The sequence below is a fragment of the Ptychodera flava genome, chromosome 11 (genome assembly GCF_041260155.1).
Source record: "Ptychodera flava strain L36383 chromosome 11, AS_Pfla_20210202, whole genome shotgun sequence".
NCBI classification, from domain to species: Eukaryota; Metazoa; Hemichordata; class Enteropneusta; family Ptychoderidae; genus Ptychodera; species Ptychodera flava.
The window spans coordinates 9515924-9540619 of NC_091938.1; the positions used below are offsets into that span (position 1 = coordinate 9515924).

Here is a 24696-nt window from a genome sequence, read left to right on the forward strand (position 1 = left end):
ATAATGCAATGCAACATTTCAATATGGCAGCGCCCATGAGAAAGTGTGTGATGATTCAGATTCCTCGGTGACTTGCAAAATTTCCTCATTTTATGTCATTTCAGAGTTGACCACACCGTAGGTAAGAGCTAATTTCTATCTTCACTAAAGTATAAAGCGATTTTTAGAAATGGGCAAGTCAATTTGATCACAACGGGTAAATAGTGTGTTGAGCGGTTGCGCTTGCACGTGGTGCCGTTGGAGCGGTGCCGTTTTGCCAGCATGTCGTGATACACGCTCGAGGGTTGGTTGGGTAGTCTGCTTGATCGATCGATCGATCGTCTGCTCTATCAATGTGTCTCGTAGTCTGTTCCTTGCTCTCTAACGTACTAAGCACCAAGTAAATGATCGATTGTTCGAGCTTTTAAGCGTCAGTGTGCACAGCCTATTATTAACAACAACACCAGAATGGCAGATTGGTAACAACTGGTGAAGGCGGGACCAAAGTTTCCTGCCGTACGTAACGAGGCAATTCCACAGAGCAATGATGAAAAAGGAATTATCGAAGGCTTATCTGTTATTTGTAATGCGAAATTAATTTGCTGAATTTCTCATTAATATATTTAAAGTGGCACTCCCACTTGGTAACATTTTTAAAACACATTTTTTTAATGCCAACGGTCGATATTTGACGTGGCGACTGCGCGCGGATCGCGAGATATCGATAAAAACATGTCCTCAAAAAAGTAAAAGTTTGAATTCCGGTGGCCCACCTTAATTCAGCTTCCGAACATCGAATGTTCGGCACTCAGGGCCATTGTCAACTAAGCTACGGAGTACGAGTCTACGTTGACGCTGCTGTACGCCACAGTACCACTCGCGTCGGTGATCGGTCATGCCCCAGGAAAGCCGAGTCTTACTGACTCGGCAAAAAATCGAAAAACAAAGTTTGCTGATTCAACCAGAATTCGCATAGGTGACTAGCACAGTATATGTGCGGTTGATACATAGCGGCCGCCCCGTGGTATGCATAGACGCATACCACGCGGCGGCCGCTATGTATCGAACCACGCGTAGCTGTGTGGCAGACGACAAAATGTAGTCATCAGAGGCGGCTAATATTTTACACGTAAAAACTGATATCAATGTGGTATTGGTTAAAAATATAATACAACTGATTGAGAATAATGAAAACGACAAAAACTAAGGAGAAGTTTTATAAAAACTTACCTGAGGTAAAGGCATAATGCTGTATATAAAGTCTTCGCAGTGGGAGGTAAATTAATTGCGTCGTTCGAACGTATTATGGACTCCCTAGAATATCGTCAATCAGCACAACAACAAACCTTCGGGAGATATCGTAAAACTTCGGGATGTGAAAAATACGCTCAGGAAATGACATGTTTTTATCGATATCTCGCGATCCGCGCGGTCGCCACCTCAAATATCAACCGTTGGCATTAAAAAAACGTGTTTTAAAAATTTTACCAAGTGGGAGTGCCACTTTAACATCTGCGAGGAAACTGTCGCACAGATGAACTGCATAATGAGTTGGCCGTTTGTCATAAAAAAAAACTGTTTCTGTGGCTTTCATAAATCGTAGGAATGCTAGAAGTTATTCAGAAAGCCTGTCTTCACCAGTATGATCGGCAAATTAACTTTGTAGTATCCATTTATAGTTGGAACCCTGACAACGTGTTTTGTTTTCAATTTAACTTTATTTACAGTACATACGAGAAAAACAAAATTATATCCCCTCTCCTCGGGCTTCTGTGGGTACTTGAGAAAGGTCCCTTCATAAAGTCATCGTTTGCTAATTATGTAGATATATACATGATGCACATTGCACTATTTCTGATCAAAATTTTACTTTGTAGGTTAAGAGGTGAATTGGTACACATATATTCTATCGTTAAAAAAATGGACGATAATAGTAATCCTGGCGTGTTTGAAGATGAGGAAATCAATGAGGATGACATCGCTGAAGTGATAGAAATTGAAGACGGTGAAGCAGAAAGTAAGTTCAGTAAATTGCCTCTTTTTCTGCCTAATGATTTTTCTACTGGATGAAAACAATAGACAATGAAGATGATATGATAATAAGTGCTGTCCCCAGAAATTTTTAATAGCATATAGTGGCTGATTTGCATAACGATATAATTGTTATGTTAATGAATTTCTATTGTCTTACCAAAAATAAAGTTGTTTTAAAGGTATACTGTCACCTGTTCAAATTTGGCCACCATGGAAAGAGAAAATCTAACCAATCACAGATTTTATGCGGGCAGCCGCTTTTAAAAAACAGCGCCCTTACATGGGCATTTTGAATACCAAGGAACGCCCCTTTGACCATGGGCATATTTCGATTACAGGTGACTGTATACCTTTAATTGCTCTTGGGAGAACACTGATAATTAACAAAATGTTGATTGCATATGTTCATGACTTTAAAATGTTTTGAAATGAGATAAAGCTCCAGTAAAACTACTCATAATGTGACGTAATTTACACTTTTTGTTATTACTGTTTCAAGATTTGGATGATCTAACAGAAGAAGTCGGTGATGTCGATTTTGAACATTATGATGGTGATGACGGTGAAGATGAAGCAATGGCAGAGATGGAGGAACTTCCAGATGATGCTGAAGTCTGCTTCAAGGGACACTCAGGTCAGTATTTGGTTGGTACACTTATATTTTGTTTCCGAACAACCTTTACACTGCAAAGTTCATCTGTCACTATCAGTTCACGTTTGTTACAACCTGTAAGGCATAATGCTTCCCGTATACATGTATGTTCCATCTCAACAAAGTCCTGAAGATTTGAAGGCCCCTGAAAACAAAGATAATGCAAACATCAGTGTTGCAGCCAGGAATTTTAAGCCAAGGGATACTCTGACCCCCCAACCGTTTACTCTTGGGGACATTTTGCACATTTTAGGGACAAATTGTCAGTTGGTAATCAAATTTTGTATTATATTGTTAAAAATTAGTTTCACAAAACAAAATTCAAGTATCATACACTATGCTTGCATTTCAGGCAAGTAATTGCACCAGCTATCTGTCGCCAATCAGAAAGCTCATGGTCGTACCTGAAGCAAGTTATAATGTTGAGTGCAGTGTTTTAATTCTATTCACAGCTCATAAGCCACAAAATAATTGTGCAAAACAAAGGTTATCGTCAGTATCAGATAATATTACTTGCAGACTACATCCAACACAGTTGACTCATGAGTGCACCCGAGGTGACCTGCAGTATGTGAAAATGTGGGACACTGTCGCAAGGGCGCGTCCTGGCTGCAACACTGAAACATGATTAATTTGTGCTGACTTTCTCCTGCTGTGAAATTCATACCAAGTAAAAATATGTATGACAATGCCACTTTTTACTTCTGCACAATCCCTCTTTGTACTGGCCTTGTAGATTTTTGGCATTGACTTGAGCATTCACATACATGTACTGGTACTATATTCTAATCTTCATGTATGCACAAACTTAGGGATATCTGTGAAAACAAAGTCCGCTTCCTAAAATCATCATACCCCAGTTTTACAGAGGCACTCATAAATTTTGGTAATGGAGAGAAGGGTCCAACCATTCAAATACATTAGGGTACAGGAATAAGAATTGTTGGTAGTTGGTTTGATGCTGATAAAACCATTGTAAACCAATAGTTAAAATTGGCACATGTACAAATCTTGCTAATTGTGAGATTCTGTCGTATGTTTTAATGTAATTTTGTATTTTCATTATCATCAGCATCCCTCTTTTCCTGTGATGTCGATCCCACAACAAGCACTTTAGCAGTGACCGGAGGGGAAGATGATCGGGCGTTTGTCTGGACCTTGGCCAATGGCCAAAATCTCTTTGAGTGTACAGGTCAGTATACCTATGAACTTACATGTTGACCAGATGTATCACCACATTGATCAACATGTTGTGATGACACACAGCTTCAGTGTCAGATTTTTCATTGAACTTGAGCTTAATTTCAGCAAGACACGAATTACAAATTATAAGAATTAAACCACAATGTCTTCTCAGCTACAAGGACAATGTCACCTTAAAGTTGTTTCAAAGTCGTATGTTGTCACTTTTTGCAGGTCACAAAGATTCTGTAACATGCGTTTGTTTCAACCATGATTCGAGTATGGTTGCTACAGGTGACATGAGTGGATTAATCAAAGTGTGGAAAGTTGAAACTAAGACAGAGATCTGGTCCTTCGAGTGTGCAGATTTAGAGGTAAACGAAAGAAAACAGAAAACTCAAACCTACATATAGAAATTTATGCAATATGTCTAACTAGTTTCAAAATTCTTCATCATATGTTACATCCTTTTTTTGAGCAAACAAAGGAAATAGGGAAAACGACCAAATGAAAGTGAAAATTTACAGGAAATACTAGGATGTTGACACAGACTTTCAACCCCTCAGTTTTTAACATCATGGTAATTTTAACTTTAAATACATGACATTTGAAGAAAGAATCCCAAAAGATGTCAATGAATGGAATGTGATTGTCCGCTTTAGTTGCCGTGATGACTCACCTCATTGATTGTTATTCTTGGTTTACAGTGGTTGTCATGGCACCATGCTGCCAATGTACTCCTTGCTGGCACAGCTGATGGTGACATCTGGATGTGGAAGATACCAAGTGGAGAATTTAAAACGATGCAGGGTCCAAGATGCCAGACAACAACGGGAAAAGTTTTTCCAGACGGTGAGAGTGGAAAAACTCTTAGTCTTTGCTCATCTTCCCTGTCACCCTTATTTTGTCTCCTGTGTATGCCTATAGATTAAACCATAGTATTTAACCCATTCACCGCTATGGTTTGACCCAATCCTATTCTTTTGTCATAAAGTTTGACCTCAATACTGTGAGATAGGGATGAAAGGATCAAGCAATGGCGTCATACCAAGCAAACGTATGGTATGATCTGCAATGAAGAGATAACGTTTTCGCTACACTAAATGGAACAGACTTTCAAATGCTGAAAACACTGATACACAACCAGAACTGAGAGCGAAACGTTGTGCGCAGATAATTCTAACGATTTTCTGCATATAGTAGTCTGAATATAAATCCTCACTCTTCTTGTGTTTGTATGACTCTCACTCTCCATGAAACAGTAAATAGTGGACAATGCGAATATTCTGTCATGGGTAGTCATACCGGTACATTGTAGATTGAGCCAATAAATATGTAGCTTTTCAGCTCAGTCTAGTTTAACCCTTTGAGTGCTGTATTTTGTCCAACCAAAATTTTAGTGCAACATTTTACCAATTTTTATGAACTTTTCTGTTATTTTGCTGATGATTTTAGACCAAATGAACACAACATTTTATTGGCTACAGTTTTTTACCAAAATTTGGCAAAAATCTAACAAAAATTGACTGAGGTATATTTTATAAGGGCGACAAAAGTTGACTCTGGTACTGAAAGGGTTAATGTTCATAATGCTTTCAATATTTTCAGGAAAGAGGTGCTGTGCTGGGTATGAAGATGGTTCCATCAGGATATGGGATCTCAAAGAAACCTCTGTCCTACAAACTTTTACAGGTAAACTTTACCAGCCATTTGTAACTGTTACACTGTCAACTTGTGAAATGGTATCTGCATGACTGCAAAAATATTGACTTATGTATCTTTACGTATATATTTATGTATATACCTCAGTAATCTGGATGTCCCTGTGTTGTTTTTTGTTTTGAAATACTGAGATTGTTTATATTAAACAGAACTATTAAGACTTCATAAATTGAGAAATTAAATATTGTCAATCACATGGATTGATTTTAAGTGGTATGTAAACAGTCAGTAGGTTAAGAATACCTATCTCAAGAGACGTGCCTTCATTCAGACAACCATTGTCTGCTCTTCTGATTTCCAAGCAAAAAGCAGAGCGCCCTCAAGAGGTCAATCTCCAAACTGCCAGCAATTATGGCATACATATAAACTTCAGGGCATCGTTTATTATAATAAACCCAATGTTTCAAGATTTCCTGTTTCATCCTAAAGCTCATACCGGTCACAGCGGTGGCATCACCTCACTTGATTGCCATAGCGATGGGTCCTTATTGGTGTCTGGATCCACGGACAGTACAGCCAAGCTGCTCAACAGTAACACTGGCAAGGTAAGAGTGATACTGTTCTCTTTCACCATCACTGTCACTGAAGCGCCATTGCCGAAAATTATTTGATTGTTTATAGTGATATGAGGTTTATCTCCCGTAATTTGTACTCTTGGAAAACCAGTGCAGTGTCTGTTGATTTAATTTGACTTCTTTGTAAAAAGTTTCAGATTCTAGAGTTATAGATCCAATCATACATTGTAGTACAAAGCCACTGGACTGTCTTTACAGAAAGTTAGAGTTGAGCTGCACACAATTATTTTCAAAGGAAACAACTCAGCTTGGGCCCCATCTATTTGCTAGGAGCAGCAAAATTTTGCACTTCCTATGGCTTTAATGTAAATTAACAAACATTCTCCCAAATGCTTTGGCAATTTCCTTTCTTTCTAATTTTACAAAATGGAGAAAATAAGTAAGTACTTCCCTCATCACTCAGGATGTAAATCTGAAAAGGGCATCACAATAATTACAATAATTTTAGTCACTTTGAAGCATGCACAACTGATACACTAGGCATTACGTATTTGCTCAATGTTTGATTTGTTTACAACATGTAATCATCATAGGGCACCCAGTGTTTCTTATCTAACAAGTATGAGATCTCACAATCATGCCAAGTGTACCTTTTCTTTTGATCATCAGTACATTCTCATTGCTCGCACAGGTGATTGCAACTTTTGCGGCCGGACCAGCAGCCAGTGAAGATGAGTCAAACTCAGTAGAAGCTGTTGCGTTTTGTAAAAGGTAAGATTGTTTCTAGAGTGTCTGGTCAAATTTCTCGTATTGAATCAATTCCAAGCAGCTTTGTATGTTTGGTTAGTCTCATCTTTCTGTAACTGTGAGCTATGATAAATTTGTAGATGTGAAATCAACCTGAAGACATGTTTGGTCATATTTTGTATTTACAGTCAGCCGCTGGTAGCTGTTGGCTCCCTGAATGGGATTGTAGGATTATGGGATATACCCACACAGATACAAAGGAACCAGTGTAAACATGAGGTAAGATGTTAGCAAGGTACATGAAAACACAAATATTACAGAGAGAATTCTTTTCATAATAGTTTGTTCAGTGGCTTCCTGATATGCATGCGTCAAGCCTACGTTGTAAGATTATCTTCCATGATGCACATGGTCACAATCATTGCTATCCCAATAAAGATTTGCCTGGGAATAACGTTGATAGGATAACATAAAACCATCCATGTTTCATCGGAATGCAAATACAGCATCTATTATAACTTGTACAGGGGTTACAGTACTTCCTGAATGCAGTAAAGACATGCTCAGGTACTCTCAACGAAACATTTCTGTAAGATAAACAGCGATGAGATGAAGTCAATGAACAAGAGTATCTGAAATATTATCAACACAGATACAATTGACAATCATTATTGGCCATGAAAAGTTTAGAGGCACTTTAAGGTAGACTACGCCTCGGGGACAGATATTTGGACTCTCAAATTTTTACAATTCTTCTCTGATCTACCACTTGTGAGGGCTCATTTTAATGCTCTTGGAGTAAGAAAAACTGTCATCATCTTAGTTTTTTGAAAATCAAAAATTTATTTTTCCCCATTGCTAACACAGGGATGGCAGTCATTTGAATTTCAAATATCATTTAATGTTAGGTAACTTGTTTCTCTGGAACGAAACTTCGCATTGTGACCCATGTTTTTTATTCTCAATTTGGTAAGAGAATGGTTGAAAGTTTAATTTTGGAAAGTTTGAGCAAAAGTTTAAGTCTTGCACTTTCCAGGTGCATACTACCTTAACCCTTTGAGCGCCAAAGTCAATTTTTGTTTCCTTTAATACAGAATATACCTCAGTCAAATTTTTTCAGATTTTTGCCAAAATTTTGATAAAGAATTGTAGCCAAGGAAATGTGATTTCCATTTGGTCCAAAATTATCAAAAAAATTACAGAAAAATTCATAAAATTTGGTAAAGTGTTGCACTTAAAATTTGGTGGGAAAAATTACAGCGCTCAAAGGGTTAATTGAAATCTCCAATCTCACTCTGAGTGACCTCATGATCAGAGGTTAAGCTATATGGTGATATCAACCTGCTGGTTGCTCAGTGTCTTGTCAAGTTCATAGTGTATTTGCAGAACACTTTTCCTAATCTTTGTACTGCTGCTCAGCATTGCAATATCCTCATTGTAAGGCACCATGTTATTTTCAAAGTGCCGATATGAGGTTCTTCTCGCCCCACAGGACCATTTTAAATAAAAATCAAAGAGTACTTTGTAACATTGGTTTTACTGTAAAATATTTAGTTACCTTGTTCCTTCAGTGCCGTTGAAGTTTGTCCTATGATTTTGAGCATAAAGCTCTGAGAACAGCAATCATAGGATAGTATGAAGTAGTACATGGATTCTGGCATGCAGGTATCTAATAGATTTTGAGGAGTTTGAACTGCTCAGGCTTCACAGTCATGCCTTTCTGTCATCTTCCAGACTGTCTTTCTGTTTTGGATTACATGCAGCTTGCATTTAGTGTACCATTCATATGCTCACATATTTCTCTCCTTTGACCGTCAAACCAGGCTGGGATAGTGAGAGTGGTGTGGGATGCTACAAACCCGTTGGTATACACGTGTTGCCTTGATGGTGTTGTGAGGTTATGGGACGGAAGATCTGGCCAAGTGGTGTCCAAATGGACTGGACATATGGGAGAGATCCTTGACATGGCCATCACTAGGTAAAGAGAGACTCCTGTCTTGAAGTTTCTGTCCAACTTTTTGTTGTACAGAGTTCCAGTGCTTCAGTTTTGTTTCACCAAAATTTGATTGCGAAGCAGGAATAGCGCAGACCTCAGAATATTTTGTATGTCTGTGAGATTCTTTTTGCACAAGAAATCTTGGGAAAATTATTCATTTCTGCTTCGACAGCTAAAACGTCTGCAATTACAAATTTGTACTTTTGAAATATAACTGCCTGGTGGCATGAGAAAGCAAGAGCTTACAACCAAATTAACTTGTGACCTTTGAACTTGTGTCTTGTAGAGGACAGATTAGACCACTAATTGATCACAACTTTCTTACACTGGCATGCATACATACACCAAAAACTGATCAGGTTTTCCTTTTTTCATTCCCTAGGGACGGCAACTCCATAGTGACCGCATCAGGTGATAAAACTGCCAGAGTGTTTGCTGTACACAAGCCTGACAGGTGAAGGAATAACAACGTCATAAAAAGCGATTTTTAAACTAAAAAGAGTAATGTTGACTTTTACCCAACCAAATACTGTACATTTGTGAAATAATAAAAAAAAACCTACACTGTACACTGTCTGAGATCTGAGTTTCATCAGGTATTTCCAATCTTATTGGCGTTATTTTTCATAGGACACATTCAGAGGACAGTTTTTAGACACCCAAATTTTTAGAATACTTTCTGTTATGCTACTTGTGTGGACTTGACGTATTTTGCCTTGGAGTCAATAGTGTGTCCACCATCTAGTGAAAATTAAAAAGTTTAAGGTCCCGTGTAGGGTATACAGCAGCCATGTTGAATGTCAAATAACAGTAAATTTTAGGTAATTTGCATAGTTACCTGTGATTTTTATTATTGATTAGGAAAGAGAAAAGCGTAAATTTTTGGGTGGAAAGTTTGAGCCAAAGTTGAATACTTTCTCTTTTGAGGCGTTTGGTCCCTTGAATTTTAAGGAAAATGGCCGTCGGACCTGCGCCTGTGCAAGTTTCTTGTTACAAACAGTGTATTTCGTGCATGATATCATAGCTGCAACATTTAAATTATACGATGTAGATTATGACAGACATGTTTTAACTTTCATCAATCACTATCATACTTTGGATACAGTGTTTACATTGGTCGAATGGGTCCTATACAACCTTTGAGTGCAGTTCCGACAACTTTATCCTGTTAAAAATTCATGGGCAGCCGAAACCTTTGAACCCTGACCCCCTGGTGACCTATCACATGCATAAAACAAAGATAATGTAACTTTTCATGGGTGGTTATACAGCAGTATCATCACTTTTCATTGGAAAGTTTTAATGGTAATTAGAAATAAGTATGATTCTGTGATTTAACTTGTCATCTTTAAGGCAAAACTCATCCCAGTATCATGAGTTTCAATCTCCGATTGTTTAAAGTCTATCCTGATGAATTCTTTGATTAAAGAAAGACAGAGAACAAAATGGATTTCAAGATAGTGTGTATGTCTTTATTATGTACATTCAAGATGATAGAGAAAGTGGTTCCATACCATTATAAAATAAAATGTTCCTATGTTATACTACTACTAGGTTAAGTCTTCCAAAGTGTTGATGAAAAATTATGGCGCGGCCTCATCCATATAAAAATATTACATTGCTCCTGAGCTCTTTGGTGTTGACAGCTCTGTGTCTTTCTGGAAACAGTGCAGCGCCCCCTCCAGCTGAAAGATGGCCATGACAGCTGCATAAAATTAATGTGCCGACTGTACAATCAAACATTCGGAAAAGTTGGGAGTCGTTACTTACAAGACATCATTCTGTGTACATACTCAGCAACAGCGTACTTTCACTTAAATGGTCTTTGATTACTCAACCATATTCAAAATACAAAGTCATCCTAGCCAATCACAATCTCAGCTAGACAGGCAAAGGCTTTTAATATCAAAATTGGTGATGTTTTCTGAATAAATGATGATTATCATGAAAATATATAAAAACAACAAAATTGCCTCAAAATTTCATTCGGTTAACTGCTGGTTATATTTACTTGTTCATTTTCTTGACGAGAAAAAGAGCAGTTTTCGTTTTTCAAAGATACACTAAAGTCAAGTCAGTAGACCTATTGACGGAAAAAATATTTTCAGGATCTGCACTTTGTCCAATAATCTTTGCAAGCAATATACCACAGTCATATTGTCACACAGAGAGAAGTAGCAAGGTATCTCTTTTAGTATTTAAGGAATTTGTATATTGTTTTACAAAGAGTCCTTGTAGGGCATCCTGTTGTGACCAATGGAAGTTGTACTACAGTTTATGATGAAGTGAACAGGTAAATAAATGATCAATGTAAACAAATCTGATAAGTCACTCAAGTTTGTTGTGCATCTCACGCAATCTTCACTCTGTGATAAAATTTCTCATACGTCGTTCAGCTTGTAGATCTTATCCACTTCCATCACGCACATTGCGATGTTACCAAACAAGTTTATGTTCTAAAAAGTCCCTCTTTTCGTCTGCCGTGCTCTTTTCATGCTGAATTACACAACGGATTCTTAAATATTTTCCCAAGACGTTATTCCATGATTCGAACGAGCCTAATTTTCATATTCATAACATTTTGAAATCGAAAATTGCCCACACTCAGCAAAAATAAACCAATCAACAACGGACTTCCGTAGGCACACAGATGCTTCGAAGAATTTAATTTACTATTGATGCGTATCACTTTGCATATTTGATAAGCTTTCGTTTGAATACTCCTGGTTATACCATTTGCAAGGACGTTTTTAGACAAGGAATTGCGCTTACAAATTCCAGCTGCTCTGTGGAATCACGAGGAACCGTGGTGGAATGAATACTGCATTTAAAGTAAGAGACAATAAAAAGAAAAACGTTTGATATATGCATGAATTAATGTAATTAAATCCTCACCTCCTTAAAGAAACCAAAATGATTCCTATCCAAAGAAAGAAAATAATACACTGTATACATATTGTAAATGCGCTTGATTTCACGATGTTGTTAGTGTGTACGTAAGTAAGATATAGCTCATGCGAACATACTCGTACTGTGTAATGTGTGTTCAATGCCTTCATTCTCCTACCCTGGAAATTATTCAGGTTTTTCAAACCCATCAACTGAAGTATGCGGATTATTGTAAACAGTAGAATTTAGTGAATAATTTCGCCTTCTGTAGGCTCAGTGTTACAAAATCACTTGAAAAGTAGAAAAAGCAACGAGAGACAGGAGGTGTGAGATGTTGTATAGCGTTGGGGTGACACCACTTTTCCCGTCGTCATCACCATTCAGGCTATCCCGACCAATGTTCCAGGGATTGCTTGAATTCCTTGCCGTGCCGTTCACGCCGTCGCCACGATCAACGCCATACTCGGTCGGGTCGATGTCACAGATACTTCGGAACTGCACGCTTCCAGGGAGCGTGTTGGTTTGCTTGGTGGGAACGCCGTCGAAGTAATCTTCAATCACCTCCCCGAGGGTCGAGGTAATCCGCACGTGAAAGGGTGCGTTGATCCGCCGCTCCTCGACTGGCTTCTTGAAATTCTGGTTCTGCGTCCTTTCGTATTGGATCCAGTCCCGGTCGTCTCCTTCCTCGGCCGGTTTCAAAGACATCGACTCCACACCATGGATGTGATCGACTACTTTCACTCCCCACCAATTACTACCAGTTTGAGGATACTTGAAGTTGTATCTGAATAAGAAAATCATTTAAACTTTATCAGGAGCTAGACACTCATCAGTTTTGCATTAGCTATTTCGAGCTCCTATTCATATTCATTCATCTTTCGAAAGTAAAATAAATTCCCCATAAGGGTTTGGGTTTTTGTAATAGCATTTATTTATTTATTCATTATATTTTATCTATTTATTGATTGATTGAGATTTGTGTGAATTAAATACACAGTGTTTATAACATGAGGTCTTTGTACCTCATAAGAATAACAGCCTTTGTAACTTGCAACAATAGATTGCGATGAAATCACAGTTCTTGTAATTATGAAATGAATGAATGAATGAATGAATGAATGAATGAATGAAATTAACTAAAACTAAAAAACGATTGGCATTCATACAGTAACACAAGATGCTCGGCAGAGATCACCATTGCATGCAGGGAAGGATGAATAACTTGTCGGCAGGTTTTGAATGAGATAAATCTACTACTAACCCAAACCCATCCCCAAACCCCCGGCTAAAAGTGGGAACTTGCTTTTCTTCAAATACATCCCTATTTTACTAGATAGCTCATCCATTGAATGTTAATGTCCGTTCTTTTGAATTCTTACTCGCTCTTAATTTTGTTCGCCAACTTCTCTTGCCAAGGATTTCAGGCATGGACCCTCTCTCTATAGGATAGACTGCACTATACAGACCGAAAAACGCCATGCGGACCAGGCGATGGTTTTCGCCATGATGTTCTCACAGATTTTATAAGCACTTAAATTTTGTTCTTATGCGTTTCAACGGCCGAGATAACTTTTTATTTGTTAGATCTCAGTATTTTGTCTCGTCTCTGGTTCAAGTCTTTTACGGCCATAAAACCGCAATAATTAATTGTAGGTAATTGTCGTGATTATCAGATGTCCTAATCGAAACAGCATATTATCAGTTCGTGGCCTTTCTCAATGGAGTATTTAAATATGTAATATTGTTCAGCAGTACTGTAATGTGCCCCTTAATTAAAATTCGATATTCATTTTTGTCAGTAAAAGCAACGACTGGCTCTACAGATTGAAGTGTTTTATGTTCCTGTCCGATGAAGAGAGCTAGTTTTACGTTTGTCAAGAGTAAAAACGAGGCCGCAAAACAGAAACATCAAACAATTTGAAAATCTCACGAAATTGATTAATTTCCCTTTAAAGATTCAATGCCACGGTTTCCTTCCGACCACCTGGTCGACGTGAAAACGTTGGTTTAATTCGTTGCCATTTTTTGTCACCAATTTCTGACTGGAAATTTGTACAGGTGAACTGGGCCTGACAATACCATTGACGGAACTACTATTTAACTATTTCCCATTTTTGGTCGTTCGCCTTTGATTCACCACGAATTGAACATTAAATCCGTAGTTTCAGTTATTTATTCATGAACCGTCAGCGGTATTTCATTCTATTCAACTGTGCAAAGTATGATGCCCATTATTACTAATATATGCAGGTATACATTTTAAAACGGGTAAAGTTACACAACGATGAGAAATTTATCGTACCTCAACTGCTGATTTGCACCGGCTTGGAAGGTCATATCTTTATTGTTAGATTATCGATTATTTACAGTAACTTAAGGAGTCTGAAACTTGGGCTAATGTATTGCTGATTGTTAGGTCGGCGGGAAATGATTCAATAATACAATGAGATTCAGTTAACCAATTGGCTAAAAGCTTCCTAGACGCTACACATATATACATCAATGAGAACGACATCAGTTGTTGTACATCGGAGAAGTACTGTACCGCATCGACAACATCAGAAGTTATGTTATGGAAATCACACATACCTGATATTTCCCCGGCGCTCACATTCTATCAGTCGCCATTCTATCTCAATCCTTCCGACTTGCAAAGGGTAGAGCAACTGGAAGGCATCTTGACTCAGGTCGATATTGTGTTCGGGGCATTCAGGGCATAAGTCAATGACTTTTACCGTTATTTTTACGCCATCTCCATTTGTTACTTCAATACATTGGCCACACAACTGAAAAACAGAAAAAAACATCTGTATTACCTGAAGCACAGCTATGAAAATTGAATAGGCGGCTGCAAAACAGTCAGTTTCGGATGTTTGAGTCGTCTTAAGAAATCGCGTGTAAAAGAAGTTTCTAATTTCCAAATTTATTTCATTTTATTCCAGTGACACGAATTTTTTTTCGTAGGTGTGATGGTATAGTTTTGTGGGATAAGAATATTATTCAAGAGACGCCGTCTGTTCAAAATCAGCGCATCATACAAATCTCACAATTCAAGACCAACTGGAACACGGATTGATCACGATCATCTTCTGAATTCTAAAATGAAAATAAGAATAGTCGTTTCCGCCGAGACCATGTATTGATATTTGTGCTCTAAGAGCTATTTAATTTCTTTGCATTGAATATCGGTACGGACCGGAAAATGGGTCAACACAGATGTCAACAGCCCCAAGTAATGAGCTCAAGTCAAAATTATGAATTAAAAGTGGTTTCTTTACTTGAATTTCGTAAAGATTTTTCTCTTAATAATTTGCATAAAGTCTGATATGTAACGAGGACTGATTGTAAATGTATGAAATATTTTAAATATGGATAAGCACCACCTCTGTCCAATAAAACGAGTGCTTTGACGTAGTGAACACTTGGAACAGCGGTAAATGATTATGAAAGAGCCGTACAGCTACCCTGTCTCACGTGTACCGCCTTATCATGGAGATGATTAATCTATTGTGGGGTTCTTCAAACAGAGCATAAACACTCACTCGCTAGAAATATCAACGAACCACGTTGTGCTCATCATTAAAAGATTTTTTTTCTGTTTCTGTGCGAGCTTGATAATTACGATGTTAATTAGGTTGAATTTTCTTCGCTATAGACCACCGGTGGGAACTTGTCAAGCCGAAAGCATCATACAAAGCGAATCAACCTTTCTTTACTCATGCCATTTTATGCGTTTGCCTAGATGCGATAGGAATTTGGCATGGTACGATGTCTTGTATCTGTACGGCGCTGGGTGAAATAAGTGATGCCATTTTCTGGCACTTGCTTTGTGAGGAGAATAGCAGATCCTTCCGTTCATCGACAAGAACACCTTAATATGCTGGTTGCTATATACACAAACTACCACTTGATACTTTGTCATGGAAACCTGTCGCGCTAATTTTTAAATAGACTTTCACTCGAGAGACACCTGGGAGGAGACTTTATGTCGACATTGATCGACGCGGGTCGTATTTTGATAAAGTTAAAGTGCAGGATCTTAAGAAATCGTGTCCCATTTAAGATATGTGTTTGTGATCTGAAGGATAACACGTTCCATTGGAAAATCAGCGGTTAGTTTGCGCATAAGCTCTTGTGTGGCAGTTTCTATGGTTTGCGAATTAGCAGATGTGCTTTTGTATGTCGGAGTTGTGTATTTCGACCGCTGAGGCGTAACGTTTCAATGGCATTGAACGCAAGGTTTGAAGTTGTGGCACTCGAGAAACAAAGGCAAAGGCACGGTCTTGGCCCGCTAACTATACGTTCACTCAACATCATTTAACAGTGGAATGTTTGAACGCGGTTTGAGATCGCTTTGCTTCTGTAGGGATTTGTAAACAATGTGCACAAAACTCCCGACAACCAGGTGTCGTCTTTGCCGCGCAATTCTCACAGCAGCTTGTCCATCTATCATTGTCTACAGTTATATATAAGATAGAAATGAAACACTGAAAAGTCAACGCTATGAGGGGGTTCTTCAAACAATAGGCTACCTGACCACAGAGGTTCTCACAGGTACCTATGTGTGACTAAACGGTTTTGCTGTAACGGCATAGATCACACAAAAGTGTAATACAGAAGGTATGAACTTAAACGGTCGCGCACACCCAGTGTGTATTATTATGAGGTTATTACGAAAATACGGCAAAGGACGCACGAGGACATCGGCGCAGCATATTGTGTCGGGCGATGTGTAGCGCCAATATCCGAGAGCATTTTCATAATAACATCATTATTATACATCTTGCATTCGCAACTGGGGCGTGAAATCAGCCAACTATTGACCATTTTCGTGCAATGTAAATGGTAGCTGGTAGATTTTTGGATGCCGAATAACCTGGGATATTTCTTCCTTCGCGCCAAATAAATTTAGCCCCTTTGAGTCTCCAAAAAACCCGATGTATACACTGATCTGCATTTTATTCAAGGCTACATGTGTTTCACTCGTGGTACTTTGCCTATCAGTTGTCTGTGTGAGCGATGGTGATTCTATTACGGAATTTGACAATAATCGAAAGAAAGATTGTTGTTATTGCAAGAGAGACGCACGAATTAGTTGTTGTTTTGTCCTGGCTCCCGTGGTCCTACTGGGGTTGTTTACAGATGCAGGGAAGATTCCAGGGTTCCACCTCAGTGAAGTTAGAGGAGAAGTTTTCAGAACAACACTCCAAAAGACGGGCGAAGTCGTGCTGTAACTAACTTGTGTTCGGATATAACATGCACCTATTACGCAGGAATTCCACTTGAGCACGAACTATCACCTGCTAATGGATTGCTAGTTGTTTTTAAGGTCACCTGACTTAGAATGAGAGACAATACGATCTGTCATGCGCGATTAATCACACTTGACACAGACACAACGGGCCCACTTAAAAAGAAAATGAATGTGCTGTATGAGGGGTATATCGAATATTGATGCAGACTACATCTTTTTTAAAGCAGAGTATAGACAGAATGAGCGAGACCACTGTCTATGGTACAAGAGTGTGATGACGCGCAAAAAATGGGAGCTCTGATGCAAAGTTAAGTTGCCCAGCGCTAAAGAGTAAAGTGTTTGTAGTTTTATATGAACTTTTGCCATCTTTTCGTCGAAAGGTGGCTCAAATGCGCCACGTTCGATTTAGTAATTATGGCTGCCGCTTATACACGACGTTATCGAGTACTGAGCTAAAAAGCATGCCGCACTTATCATGTTGCTGAGGGAACTGCTCGGAAACACGCTCATCTATTTTGGGTCTGTGAATCTGTTATAAACTTTTCACGTGCCAAAAAGTTCAAAAAGAATTTATAGTATTTCACATTGGTAGGTTTTTAGGCTAGAAGATAAATGCGATTAATCTGGGTCAAGTTTGAGTCAGAGAATAGTCGAACATCGAAATCAAATGGCACGGAAACAACGCGTTTGCAAGATAAAGTATTTTGTGTGTTCGTATAAAATTTCGGCGTAAAGGCGGCGTATTATTCACGAAAAAGTTGCAACCATGGAGATAATGGCATATAGTATTGTTAGTGAGAACATACCTATACGGGCTCTAAAGATCGTGAATGTTATGATTAAATAGGACTAGAAGTGTCGACATGTTTGGAAATTTCATTTGCCGCTCATGGTTTATAGAAATCTAGTTTGCATTTTGGATCTATTTAAATGCCATGGACGGAAACTACAATCTTCGTTATTGGTGTATTAGTACATCTGTATGAAAGACAATTTTTATTTTACTTGTGGATTCATTTATTAAGGCCCTATGTCACATCATTATATTGACTTTCTTATACCAGCAAGAGTTCCATGAACAACTTTGCAATATATATATTTATGTTCATTGGGCACGCAAAGCTGTACGTCATCGACAGTTCTTGGACGCCAATAGGCATATTATTTTTGTAAGGAAATCCAGGCTATCTTCGTTGTCATGACGATCGTTATGTTTACTCGGCCTGTGATTCCTTTCAAATCACAATAAAAGTCGGCAGAAACACGATCTGAGAAGCAGTTTTAGAAAACTGTGTATATTATGTGTGAGTGTATTTGACGATGGGTAGCTTCTATATCCAGGGCAGATCTTATGTGAGCTTCAATTCCAGTCCTCGATATATTGCTGTCACTCGTAGACGCAGTAGCTGGGAGTAGTTGTGATATACTGTGATATATTGTCGATTCACAAGAACTATAAACCGTTAGCGAAATTCTAATTGGATCGCCAGCGGGCATAAGGACTACACACACCACCTTTGTTTCTTTTTTCGAAGAAAAGGAAGAAGATCCAACAATATTTGGGTTTGTCATTTCGCAATCTCAAGAATATTTATAAATTGCTGAAGCGTTACGAACTTCTGGTTCCTAATATTTCATGACATATGTACATTTGTCATTAAACAAATTTCCCAACTCCAAAGCTCAGCACAGCTGCAATACTTATTGTCTTCAAAAACAAATATAATCATTTTCCACCTCTGTCTGAAATATTCCTGATGAAAATCACACTGTTTTTCTTCTCACAACCAGAGCCTAGGGTGTATTTTAATTTCAGATGTGCTACAAGCAAATAAGTATTTTTTTAGATTATTCAATTCCTTGAGGTGTCCACTGGAAGGCAGTTTTGCAAATCACATAGTGAAAGCCTCATATCGGCCACAAAAATGTCAGCGAAGAAATACTGTAATTTGGCCTTTAAACCGACGGGCGTACGGAGAGGGTTCACAAAGCGTACACTTCGTACATATAGATAGACAACTCTTTTGCAAACCTGTGTAACTAGACGATGAAATAAGTGTGTAGCAATATTTATAACATAAAAAACTGTCATAAAATATTTTAATGCGAAACGTTTCATTGCAAAGTTTGCATTTTCTTTAGTGTCTTCTTTTTGATTTTTTTTGTCGTGAAATGCAGTTGGTAATACTTGTCCTCAAAAATATGTTTCGTATCCATGGTATCATTTTCCAACTTGCACAGACTGTGTAGCCTTGATGAAACAAGCATTCTTGACATGGTTCCCTTGCGTGAACATTTCTCACATGCTGAGTCAGCCAAGAAAAGCGTCTAGGGTTGAAGCAAAGATACTGGAAGATACCAGATCAACAGTTTTGTGATCGGTTCTACTCACCACTTTGCCGTTCAGATCAAAGGGATTCAGAGCGGCGACCATCAAGTCTCCCTCGGTATCAAGCATGCAGGCACCCGAGCCGCTTGCTGCCTCGTGGGCGTGATCATAGTGCGTTATCTCCCCGGTGAACGGCCCGTCCAAAGTCACATCACAGGTACTTGATGTATCAGACAGCCCCGTGAAACATAAACACGAGAAGACCAAAAGAAGACTTCGAACGAACATGACGTTTCGACCGCGAAGGTTATGTTCAAAGCTTTTTAGATAAACCCGAGACAATGCTCACAGTGGACTGTGCAGGGTCAATTTTAGTTTAAATGCGACAAAAGTCTTTCGGTTGATTTAAACCACTGTAAAAGAATACCTCCAGTGAGATGTGGACGATGGAATCCAACGAAGCGATATGACGCATCCGAGACTTTTCAAAGTCTACTTAAGTCAGATCCACAAAGGGCAACTGACCTCAAATCGCCAGGGAGGGCTGCATGAGTCCGGATCATCTGTCGCGCGCGCCATCATAGCAACCGTTGCTGCCCAACGGCCAATGAAAAGCTTTTCCATTTTTCGGCTAGTGGGACAATTGAAAAAGAAATCGTCACTTTCATTTCATAAACAAGCATATTTATACAATGGCAAAATCGATCCACCCACAACTCTATTAAAATTATTTCGCACATTTGAAAGATCTAGAGAACGTTCTTGACCATTGCAACTGGCATGGCTCTAATATTATGTAGGTACTTTGACAGCGATATCACCCTCTGTCTGGATGGATGTAGGCAACGGAAAAACACATTGGAGGTATGGAAGCGATGGAGGAGTGATGGTAATCGATATGTTGTGACAAAAGTATGTAGATTACACTATTGATTATAACAACTTCAAAACTTCATCGGTGTCAATATAACTCCGATGCACACTTCGCACAGTGGTCGCACACAAAATGCGCTTGTCGTGGTAATTAACTTACACAAGAATAAAGCTGTTGGATGTATTTGCGAATGTGGCTTTTGATTGTTGCAATTTGTCTCCGGTCTTTGACTTTCTACACGAGTAAACGTTAAGACCTGTTCTTTATTCCTGCGCCACGATGAACGCGGGCACCAGGCATAAGCAATCACAAAGTCGATGATTATATCTCAGAAGTGACTCTATTGTCAGATACTTGGTCAATCAAAACTTTCTTTTTTATGCAAACCTTAATGAGATTTTATTTCTTCTTTTCCCCTGTATGTGATTTAAAATTATCGCGTGTAGATTTGATTCATGTCAGTGATTTTGTAAAGTACGTCAATTTCAGCAAGTTGTAATAATGTTTCTTCTTGATGAAACTCTTTGACCTGGGTGACCCCAATACGATCTTACGCTGTCGCGCAGTTTTCATGAACATATGGCATCTGCGCATGTGCAGGGTGAACGCGATATGTGTAACTTTGGGCTGGAATCACGTCTGAATCTCGCTGTAGCTCCTCTTTTATCGTTTAAAAAAAGTTTTATTCGCAGACTTATATCAAGTCTTGATAAAGCGAGGAGCCGTCTTTATACATACACTCCTTAGAAAAACATTGGAACAGAGAGTAAATACGAGCGAGACGTATTCACCGCAACAAAATAATTCTCCCACTGATACAATTATTTCAACGGACACACAACTTCTCTAATGAGTGGAAAACTTTCCTAATGAATGGTACCAGCTTTTGTCACATCTAAAAAAGTCCATAGTATTTGGTTCTACGGCCTTCATTTGTAATTTCAGTCACATATTCTTTCCTTATTATTGTAAAGTGAGCTTACTTAGTTTACATAACTAACGTAATTGATGGAAAATAAGTGTACTTTGAAAATAGGACGTATGCATGTGTGTGCCGGATTCAGAGGTGCTTACGTCCTTAAAACTGAACTATGCAACATACTTGACATGCAAACGCGAGTACGTGAGCTTGCGGGGCTGCACTGATACGTACGTTACTGTGAAAAAGTATTGTAAAATGTTTGACTATCCGCAAGAGCGATATGTATTTTGAACACCGTTGGTTAGGAACTCCACATTCTCCGCTTTTGTCCGCTGTCGTAATCAATCAAAATCAAAATCGAAATTTCAAACACACTGTACCGGGCCTCGTCGGTACTTCTAGGCGCCATCATGGAAGGAACAGCTATGATCAGCAGGGTCTGAATGATCTTTGCTAGAAGGTCAAATCAAAGTGCATGTGTTGCAGTTTTGTTTGAAAAGTACCTGAATGGTTCTGTATCCAATGTTCACACGTAATTCCATGGCAATCCTCCAGGATCGTATATCGGTTTTTGGAATGTACTACAATTAACTGTCATGTTTTTACAATAAAAATGGAGATTTTTGGTTTTAGATCTTGACCAAAAGTATTAAAAATAGAATGGGAATATTTTCATTTCTGCTCGATGACACTACGCAGGGATGGGGTAGTAGTAAAATATGGTTAAGAGGCAGAGATAGAGCGACTAACGTTGATAGAGAGACACGCATGCATGGACTCAGAAGAGTAAGTTAAGGCAAATTAAGAAGGAACAGACACCACAGTGGATCATCGCACAATCAATTTGCCGTTTATTTCGCTATACCAAGTCACCCTTGCTATCGTTTGCCTTGACTCCCTTCATATTCTGTCGTAAAACAACATGTTATCAGAGACGTAAAGAAAAATCCATGTGTTACGGTGTGAAGTGGAACCTGTTCTTACGAACAACTGTGTATACACCAAGGGTAGGCGATTTTCTTATACAAAAGTTACATATTTCAAGGAATTTCGGGACACTCAAGCCGTTCCCTGGGTGACCCTGTTATACAAGTTTCATGCAATTATGTCGTCCCGGGCATATCTGTTGATGTACGCGCCAAACACGTGTATTTACACATACTCGCACATTTGCATCGTAAATGCAAATGGTTTACATTGTCATCGATACCTAGGAATGAATGGAGGATACGCCATTGGCGGGAATGGATACAACAGAAAAAAATGAAGGATCTGGAATCACACGATATGTGAGACTGAGAGAGTGCATTGTAAGCCGTCTCTTCGCCTCTTTTGGATGCTTCGTTGAAAGCAATTGTTCGTTTAATAAGCTGGAACAGAACAAATTAAAGCACAATGAACTTTGTATAGCAATACTCGAAAAGTGTAAATTGTAACTATATACGTTCAGTTATCTCGACTATCACGAGAGCTACAGAATGAAAAACGCTTTTGTCAGTTGTGGCTCAGCTAACCATGGATGCATCATACAACAAGTTTGTTACTCATTCGTATTTTCTTTCAAAACATTGATTGTTTGTTTATTTACTTTCCCTTTGGGGTGCATATTTCTGCGGGTTTCAGCGATCCGATTGAGAGCGAAGAACGCACCACTGTGCGTCCTAATATACGGAAAGGCGTGGTTGAATTCTCACGGCAATTAAGTGGTGGTCAGCGATACTTATTTCGACGGCTGCAATGTTTTTGGTGAAAGCGGGCTGCCACGAAAGGAAACTGCAAATGAAAGGTTTTAGTGTTTGTAACTGAACCGCTTACAGTCTCTTTTTCTGAGTGTAATCATTATAAGCGGTACAAGACCTTTGATGTGAACTGCACGCGGCTATGTAGGTCAGAGTTAAAAGTGGGACGTTAGCTTTGTTCACCTTTACTCCTGTGTCCCTGTACTTTCCGATAAGGTTATTGTACGTTGTTAAAAATTTCCTTCTGCCTCAGCCTCGAACTTCAAGATGCATTTGTCTTGGCTTGGACATCTTCTACATGGAGCGTTCAAGGGTAATGATTTGTAACGCATTTGACTGAACTCGCCATTATATATCACCGTCTTACAGTTGTCCGACATCCAATGGATGGAAAAAGTTGTATTAAATATATGGCGTTTTCCACAACAGTTATGTGGAGCTTTATGTAGCACGCGATTAGAAAGTAATTTGCTCAAGCTTTCCTACTCATACTTTCACCAATTCTCTTACCAATCAAGGACAAACATCAGAGGTCACCACGCAAATTTTGTTACCAAAGAAATGAATTGCCTTACATATTCCCCGATATTTAAAATTAAAAATGGCCACATTCACATATTAACTCTATGGTGAAAAATAAAATTTTTGATTGTCAAAAAAACTAAAACGATGAAAACTTTTCTTAGGCTAAAGAGCTTTAAAATGAACTCAAAAAGAGGTAGACCAGAAAAGTGTTATAAACACTTAGAGTTCGCCCGGATATCTTTCCTCACCTTAAGGTAGTATGCGCCTCGAAAGTGAAAGACTTAAACTTGTGCTCAAATTTTCCTCAAGGAATATTTCAACCATTCACTTTCAAAATCAAAAATCAAAATCGGGGTCATTGTGCAAATTTTGTTAATAGAGAATAAATTACCTATATACGATTTACAGATATTTGAAATTCAAAATGGCCGCCATTCCGGATGATGGAGAAGGATAAAATTTTCGATTTTCAAAAAGCAACGACAATTAAAGTTTTCCTTACTCAAAGGGCTTCTAAATATGCCCCACAAGTGCTATATCAGAAAAGAATTGGAAAAGTTTAAGAGTCTGAATATCTATCCCCGGGGCGCGTTCTACCTTAACTTGAAAAAAGCAGGCTGGCTGTCAGGAAGTGACAGCGTCATACTTTCACCAAACTAGAGAGACATTTCTGTTAGAATACGCAAGTCACCGTGTACTTATGGATGTAGAGCGTGTCCGACCTAGCTATTTACAAAGTGCCCAGTCTGTAGCTATAGGAAACACATCAGTGGAATAACAGTGAAATTTTTACGTTCGTTAAGATCTATCTATAGGATACACCGACAGGAAAAGTGGCCACTCGATGCGGATTGCATTGCCACAAATTACCACAAATGAGTTGTTAATATATCACAAAATCTGTTCGATAAAGACATGTTCATACTAGTGAGTAAATTCATTGAATTAAATCGAAATATCTTGCCATATGGATTTCGCCCAGCGGGGTGAACGCGCAACTGTGTAGACAACTACTCTGGGCGGCCGACCCTGAACGTGTTTTGAACATCACCCTGTTGGGATACAGGTCAGTCAAGAACGGGGTGTGATGGAATGACGGGTTGGCATCATTACGAATTGTGTGAGAAAGTGCACTTTGCTAGACTGACGCCCAGCCGATATCGATAGACGACACCCCTGTGAGGTGAACACACAGTCACTTTAAATAGAATGAGACATGAAGAACGTGTTGATATTTCTTTCAATGATCATCCATAAATAAGTAACTATTCTAATACACTGCAATTAAACACACCTGGGCATTCATTCCGGGGAATAAAAGAATAAAAGGACGGGAA

General features: G+C 38.7%; 2 protein-coding genes across 3 annotated transcripts; one reads left to right on the forward strand and one right to left on the reverse strand.

The window, feature by feature from the left end:
* Nucleotides 1-12: 12 nt before the first annotated feature.
* On the forward strand, nucleotides 13-9396 carry LOC139143475 (angio-associated migratory cell protein-like). Of its 2 annotated transcripts, none has more exons than XM_070713820.1 (12): nucleotides 13-121; nucleotides 1857-1996; nucleotides 2513-2647; nucleotides 3738-3857; nucleotides 4082-4221; nucleotides 4555-4699; nucleotides 5456-5539; nucleotides 5999-6114; nucleotides 6776-6855; nucleotides 7020-7110; nucleotides 8655-8809; nucleotides 9210-9396. In XM_070713820.1, exons 2-12 carry the CDS (start codon nucleotides 1900-1902, stop codon nucleotides 9283-9285), a joined length of 1239 nt encoding a protein of 412 aa, XP_070569921.1. In that variant the 5' UTR covers nucleotides 13-121; nucleotides 1857-1899; the 3' UTR covers nucleotides 9286-9396. The 2 variants fall into 2 exon arrangements, with proteins under 2 accessions (XP_070569921.1, XP_070569922.1); XM_070713821.1 differs by having other exon boundaries at nucleotides 19-117.
* An 884-nt stretch (nucleotides 9397-10280) lies between these two features.
* LOC139143476 (expansin-YoaJ-like) lies at nucleotides 10281-19821 on the reverse strand. Its single transcript, XM_070713822.1, has 3 exons — nucleotides 19363-19821; nucleotides 14306-14502; nucleotides 10281-12500 (listed from the first exon to the last, which is right to left on the reverse strand). Exons 1-3 carry the CDS (start codon nucleotides 19585-19587, stop codon nucleotides 11996-11998), a joined length of 927 nt encoding a protein of 308 aa, XP_070569923.1. The 5' UTR covers nucleotides 19588-19821; the 3' UTR covers nucleotides 10281-11995.
* Nucleotides 19822-24696: the final 4875 nt, after the last annotated feature.

What these genes read in the sequence shown, in the direction of transcription:
- LOC139143475 (XM_070713820.1), top strand. Translation starts at nt 1,900, where the DNA reads ATGGACGATAATAGTAATCCTGGCGTGTTTGAAGATGAGGAAATCAAT. An exon ending in AAATCTCTTTGAGTGTACAG is followed by an intron (nt 3,858 to 4,081) that starts GTCAGTATACCT and finishes CACTTTTTGCAG; the next exon opens with GTCACAAAGATTCTGTAACA. An exon ending in GCTGTTGCGTTTTGTAAAAG is followed by an intron (nt 6,856 to 7,019) that starts GTAAGATTGTTT and finishes TTGTATTTACAG; the next exon opens with TCAGCCGCTGGTAGCTGTTG.
- LOC139143476 (XM_070713822.1), bottom strand. Translation starts at nt 19,587, where the DNA reads ATGTTCGTTCGAAGTCTTCTTTTGGTCTTCTCGTGTTTATGTTTCACG. An exon ending in TTGATCTGAACGGCAAAGTG is followed by an intron (nt 14,503 to 19,362) that starts GTGAGTAGAACC and finishes TCTGTTTTTCAG; the next exon opens with TTGTGTGGCCAATGTATTGA. An exon ending in GAGCGCCGGGGAAATATCAG is followed by an intron (nt 12,501 to 14,305) that starts GTATGTGTGATT and finishes TTTCTTATTCAG; the next exon opens with ATACAACTTCAAGTATCCTC.